This window comes from Pundamilia nyererei, unplaced genomic scaffold (genome assembly GCF_000239375.1).
Source record: "Pundamilia nyererei isolate P.nyererei 1_Seehausen unplaced genomic scaffold, PunNye1.0 scaffold00139, whole genome shotgun sequence".
Lineage (NCBI taxonomy): Eukaryota > Metazoa > Chordata > Actinopteri > Cichliformes > Cichlidae > Pundamilia > Pundamilia nyererei.
Genome location: NW_005187540.1, coordinates 1,492,553 through 1,499,116, shown reverse-complemented (window position 1 = coordinate 1,499,116; position 6,564 = coordinate 1,492,553). Strand labels below are relative to the sequence as shown.

Below are 6,564 nucleotides of genomic sequence, written 5' to 3'. Positions count from 1 at the left end.
TGTGTGTGTGTGTGTGTGTGTTACATTTGGGCAGGCTGAGCGAGCGGCTGGTCAGAGAATCAGAGATGTACTGTCCGTCTTCATCGACACACCAACACTGACCTGAAAAACACATTTATTCTGTAAAAACATGTGTGTGTGTGTGTGTGTGTGTGTGTGTGTTCGTGTGTGTGTCAGAGAGACAGACCTGTGCTGTGGTAACACTGCGTGAGCAGCCAGCGTCCGTCGGCGTCACACTGAGGAGTAAACGGCTGGTACGAGCGGCGCTGACGAGGCAGCAGCATCTGAACAGCTGAGCAGGAAGAAGACCAGCGTCAGTGCGACGACACGAAGGCGGGACACGCCTCTTTGTTTATTCAGACAATTAAGGAAAATGTGCTCGAGGAACGTTTTCTCTGTCTTTCAGCTCTTTGTCATTTTGTTCATCTGGATCCTTTGAGGCCTTTTTTAAAATTGTGCTTGTGTGACTCTCGGTGTGACCCGAAGCTGATTGGGACCCACACCCAGTTTCACACCTTGGCTCAGGCGATTAGAGGATCATCAGGGGTCCTTTTGTCCCTCTGTGGGGGGACACTCCCACTAGGTTTATATCTGGGACTCTCCACCATTTGACCTTAGAACTGAAGAAGCTTCTCGGATGAGAGGTGAAACGTCTTCAAGCAACTTAAAGAAGTCCAGACGCTTTTCTTTGTAAGCTCCTTAGACTTGTGTGACTCTCGTTTAACCCTGGAGAACCAATGGGGTCGGCTCCAGGGTTAAAAACCTGAGCATGGTTCAGGTCCAGTTAGAACTTTTCTTTTGTTTTGTTGCTTTAGTGCCTTGAGAACAGTTCCTGGGACTACAGGAAGCACGACCGTAACTACATTTTTATTCCACAATAAAAGTATTTTATATATATATATGATTTAAATCCTTTTGAAAGTCTGTGACTCACTGGAGAAAGCAGCCAATCGCAGAGCAGCTCTGGGGCGCCTCAGTAGCGTCTCAGAAACTTGCAGTTCCTCCTCTGATTGGCTGATCTGGAGTTCCTCACGGGTCAGACGCAGACCTTCGGCCAGTAGGAATCCATATCCCAGAGGGATGTGGGAGGAGTTAGAGAGCGAGACGATGCTCTTCACTTCCTGTCTGAAGGTCTCGACCTCGGCCGACGCCTGCGAGCACCGACCTGCAGAGACCACAACAGACTCGTCCAGACGGTGGAGGACAAAAACTGCCAAAATCAAAACTAAATAACTAACTCATCAAATAAATGTATGTCACATGACCTAAAAATGACTTTTTATCACTTTAGTGCGACATAAGCTGACATTTACTTTTATTTATCTTTGTTTTCATTTATAGAACATTTATCGTTTATAAATACTTTTGTATTTCTGTATTTTTTCACTGTTTTGTATTTATTTTTTAAAACATTCTTTGTTCTTTTTGCCTGATTTGCAACAAACGTATCGACAGACACGTCGTTCAGTCAGACGACAGCGAGAGAGATGAAGCGCCGAGTTAAAATAACTGTAACCGCCTGACTGTGAGTCAGGAAATTTAAACAATCCAAGAAAGAAAGAAAGAAAATTCACGTGAAAGACAAAGTTCATTAAGCACAAAAACAATTTGTCACATAAATGAATGAAACGGTTTATGTTTAATGTCCCAAAATTGAGGCTGAACTTTGGGTCTGATTGGACTCAGGCGTCAGGTTCGATCTGACCTGCAGAGGTTCGAAGCGTCTCTGCTTTTCTCTCTGGACCTGAAACGAAACAACAGAGCATCCTGTAACTTTGTGAACACAAAGTATAAAATACAAAAAACTCAAAACAAGACAAAACCGGATCTTTACAGAAGAACTACTTATAGTTTAGAACTGCTGCAATCTGAGTTTTTTCAAGGTAAAACTCTTGAAGCACTGCTGGAGGAAAAAGCGAGTCTGTGGTTACAGCGTCCGTGCACAGCAGCTGCTCAGAATTCAATCTGATGATGAGCGAGTGTTTAATGATCGCCTGCGGCTTTTACGCTTCTTCTTCCACTTTAAAAAAATTTATTTTTCTTCCTGTTTTTTTATTCCAACATAAAAAATACAAATATCTCTGAGCTGAAATATTTCTGAGTCTTACAGGTGACAGCGCCCCCTGCTGGCCCGACAGTCATTGTCTTCCCCTCAGCGTCCACGCAGAAGCACCGTGAGCCGACGCACTGCAGCGGCAGGAAGTCTCCATCCCGCGAGCACGCCGGGATGTGGATTTCAGCACTGGCCGCCATGTTCGATCTCACCTCGAGGGCCGCCGCCCGCGCTCTCTCACAGGGAGACGGACAGCGAGGTCGTCGAGTGACGGTCCGAGACCCCTTCACCTCCCGCCCCTGAGGGTCAACACACCAACACTCTGCACCCTGACACTGGACCTCCTGGAAAGCACCGCTCTGTGTGCAGCTGGGAACAAAGATGGCCGCCAGGTCATCGTCATCATCCGTGGAGCAGGAGCGCAGCAGAGGAGTGAGGACCTGGAAAATATCAACATTTTTAAGTGATGATGGAGAGAAACTAGATGCGCACGAGTCAACAGAAGATGATGGGATGAACTGGATCGGCAGGTTAGACGCTGATGTTGTTCCAGCTTCTCTTTAAAAGCAGAACCAGGCAGGATGTTCAGGTGTGTGTCACAAATGCACGGCAGCGTAAAAACGTCACCTGTTCCACGGAGGCAGACTGAGAGCTGCTGAGACCCGTCAGCATCTGCTGGAGGGTGGAGAGGAAGGCGGGGTCCTCCAGGGCTCTGCTGACAGACTGGACCAGGTCCTGGTTCCTCTGCAGGCGGACAGCGAGGCTCTGAGAGGACGGCGGGTCCAGACTGAGAGCTCCCCGAGATCCCACCGCCCCACTGAAGTTGAAAGCTGCTGCGTTTTTCAGGAACTTCCCTCCGAACAGATTCTCCTGGAAGCGCCGGGGGGAGGAGCGAGTCAGAGCCTGCAGAGCCCCGCCCACAGAGGGGAACAGGCCATGCAGGACTTCGACCAGCTGAGACAGAAAAGAGGTGGGGTCAGAGTCCACTGGGAGGAGGTCCCTGAGAGGCTGGAGGAGGGAGAGACAGGAGGCTGGAGGGCTACCAGAGGAGGCCTGAAAAGGAGGCTCAACGGGACCAGAGAGGAGACGGGACAGAGCCAGACGGCGCTGAGAGCGGCAGTCGGCTGGACCTGAACCTGGAGGAGGAGAAAAGATAAACGAGATAAGGCATCAGGAGCTCTGAAGACAGATGCAGAAACTGAGACAAATGAGAAGAAGTGTAAGAAAAATTTGGACACAGAGCTCAAACACTCACTGCAGGTCAGGGAGTCTCCGTGCTGCCGAGTCCCAGGAAGCTCTCTCCCCGCGGGGTCAATGCACCAGCACTGCCCCCCCTGCTGGCACTGTTTGGAGTCGAAGGCTCCTCCGCTCTCACAGGATGGGATGAATACGCTGTTCGCCTCCATCGCTGCTCGCCGCTCCTCCTCACAGGGAGATGGGCCTGAGACAGAGAGCAGGATGGGTGGAGGTCACATACGTGTTTAGACCAGTGTGATCTGATCCAGCCGTCACCTCCTTCTACACTTTTTAAAACGAGATGATGCACGAACAGCAAACTTTCCATGAAGCCGTTCCATTCTACCTCCAACACTGCCAGTGGAGGAGGAAAGCTCTGATATCGCAGCAAGGTGTTTGTCCAGGTGCAACAATGGCCTGACCTCCACAACAACATGAAACACTTGCCTGACTTACACAGTTGGACACGTCACAGTTAACCTACAATAAAACTACTTTAAACTAAATCACAGTCCAAACCAATCCAGCTAACCCAACCAGCTTTGACCAGTGTCTCCACCGTACAGCAGCCATAACTCAGTTTGAAAAGATTGAACCAGCAGGAGGCGTTTTTCTAAATAATTTTACATCTGAAGTGTCCGGTGAGGGCGAGGCGGACTCCCAGCATCCTCCTCTGCAGGACTCGGTAGATGTTGGTTTGAGAGAAGGAGTGACCGGAGCGAAGACCAGAGAACGCCGAGTCGTACACCTCAGACAGGAGGAGCTCCACACCTGGGCAGAAAGAGCACACCTTCATCACAGTCACCGCTGTTATCATCATCATCCTTACGGACCTGATGATTCTGTCTGATGAAGATTTTCTTGATGAATAAATACATTTTGTTAGTTTGAGTGTGTGTGTGTGTGTGTGTGTGTGTGTGTGTGTACCTGTGTTCTCCAGCTCTCGGCCTCGGCTGTCTGAGCAGAAGCAGTAGGAGGAAACCAGCGGGAAAAACTTCCTGAAGCTGCTGAACGTCTCAAAGGCTTCTGGAAACCTGAAACAACAAACACACTCACAGCGCCACTTCCTGTTTTATTTTGAAATCTTTGTTTTGCTGCACAGGGGGCTTTAATTCCGCCAGTTGTTCTTTTCACCACCAGTTTTCTGCACCACCCGTCACTCTGCTGTCCCATGTTTTCATGTTTGGCTTTGTTTCCCTCACTGTCCCGTTATGATCTTTTATATGCACTATATGACCTCAGACATGGATTCAAGGGTTTCAGTTTAAACGCCAACTTTCAACGTTAATTTTGAACTAGTGTCACGTCTTCAAAGCCGCAGCAACAGGACGCTCATTGTTACTGTACCTATAATATTTACATAATAATCATCTTTACATATTTATGTTTCATATTTACAGAGATGATAAAAACATGAAACTGATCAAATGTGGAAAGAAGCCAAGACAACTGCACAGGCGCACAAGCTCCGCCCTCACCCAGCGCCCGCCTCCTGGTCCTTTCTGGCTCTGATGGAAGCATCATTTCCAAAATCTCATCAAGTTTTATTCAATAAAAACTAAAACAGCGACTGATGGGTGAGGTCACAGATCACGTGACCATTCGGCTCATCACTGTTTACAGAGCCAGACTTAAAATGCTTCCAGGCATCATCGCATTTGTGTGAAGGTGCAGGCAGGTGTGCAGACAGGTGTGCGGGCAGGTGTGCAGACAGGTGTGCAGACAGGTGTGCAGGCAGGTGTGCAGGCAGGTACGTTACCTGTTGAAGGCGTGCAGCAGGTCCAGCTCTGTTCTGTCTGTGGTGTTGATGAATTTACACTGGACCGGGAGGAAGCTGCCATCTTCAGCACACTGAGGAGGAGAAGACGACCTGGAGGAGCTGTGAAGGAGCCGCCTGGACCTCACTTCACAGCCGCCGGGACCTGAAGGTCAGAGGTCAGCAGGTCGATGAGTCTGATGATCTCAGCAAACGCAGTTTAACAGAAATCAGAGCAGGAGGCGGGAGGAGTAACAGGTTTGTATAAGCTGGTAAGTTAAAAACTTGGTGTTCAGATAAACAAAGATTAGCCACATGCACCACGTGCTTTAAACTTCATTCCAGCTTCCAGTGAAGAGAGAAAACAGCCCACAGAGCTCCAGCAACACCCGAACACTCAGAGCTGCCGCGCTAAGCAGCCGATTTCACACCCACTCTGGAAAACTTACAGCGGCGGGGCCTCCCGTCTTGTCTGGTCCCGTAGAGCTCCATGCCGTCCTGATCCACACACCAGCACTGCCCCCTGCTGGAGTCACACTGAACTGGCTCAAAGAGGCCTGAAGGCGAACACCGCAGGACGGCCTGCAGCTGGCAGGGAGACGGGCCTGCGCACACAGACTCGCGTTACTGTTCCTCCTCCTAACTTCTTGTTCTTGGTGTCTTGTATGCTCTTTTGTTCCACTGACTGCTTCTCTGAATGGAGATCCGTGAATTTCTTATTCTTCATCTTCTGTTTTTATTTATATAGATTGAAATTTCTATAAAGTGTCAATTTTAACTGCGATAATAGCAAAATAGCTCATCCCACATAAACTCTGCTATTTTAAATTTCTTTTATGTCGCATACCGCTTGCTCTTATGTTGCTTTTATTATTCTGCTGTGTTGTTGAGTGTTCTGAAAGGCACAAATAAAATGTATTATTATTAAAAAATAAAAAAAGGAGAAGAAAGCAGGATATTATTAAGAAAAATGTGTTTAGGATTGTAAATTTGTGTATATAAAATCTAAATGTCCTTTAATCCTTTAATGATTATAAATAAAAGATTCTCAGAGCTTCATTTTCCTGAAGGTAAATATTGAAATATGCAAGAAAAAACACGTTAAGAAAGATTACAGTAATGTTTAAGCTACTTATGTTTATTTTTATATGAATGAGCAATTTTCAAAAGTATGACGTAATTTGTTTTATTATTATTTTTATACTTTCCTACTTTAGAGCTTATTTGGGCCTGTCTGTGCTGTTATATGTTCATTTATTTTCCACACTATTATCATTATTACCATCATACAACACCAGCACGAGAATTAAACGTGATGTTAAGAGCAGAGAAGGTTTACAGCTGACTTCCTGCATCTGTGATGTCAGACGTGTGTGTTTTGGTGTTTCTCACAATGAGGAGCTGAGCCGCTGGTTCGAGTCCCAGTGACCTCCTGACCTTCAGTGTCGACACACCAACACTCCTGACCCCGCCCACTGCACTGCACAGGTCTACACACACACACACACACACACACACA

At 47.4% G+C, this 6,564-nt stretch overlaps 1 protein-coding gene across 1 annotated transcript in view; it reads right to left on the bottom strand.

Annotated features, from left to right (window-relative positions):
• tg (thyroglobulin) overlaps positions 1-6,564 on the bottom strand; it is a 19,826-nt gene that overhangs the window by 11,455 nt on the left and 1,807 nt on the right. Inside the window, exons 3-14 of the mRNA XM_005744197.1 lie at positions 6,438-6,535; positions 5,495-5,650; positions 5,049-5,211; positions 4,217-4,323; positions 3,917-4,060; positions 3,309-3,494; positions 2,681-3,189; positions 2,109-2,493; positions 1,706-1,744; positions 935-1,165; positions 188-292; positions 25-102 (exon numbers count right to left, since the gene is read on the bottom strand). Of these exons, the coding sequence (XP_005744254.1) occupies positions 25-102; positions 188-292; positions 935-1,165; positions 1,706-1,744; positions 2,109-2,493; positions 2,681-3,189; positions 3,309-3,494; positions 3,917-4,060; positions 4,217-4,323; positions 5,049-5,211; positions 5,495-5,650; positions 6,438-6,535 (2,201 nt within the window). The remainder of the gene's footprint in view (positions 1-24; positions 103-187; positions 293-934; positions 1,166-1,705; positions 1,745-2,108; positions 2,494-2,680; positions 3,190-3,308; positions 3,495-3,916; positions 4,061-4,216; positions 4,324-5,048; positions 5,212-5,494; positions 5,651-6,437; positions 6,536-6,564) is intronic.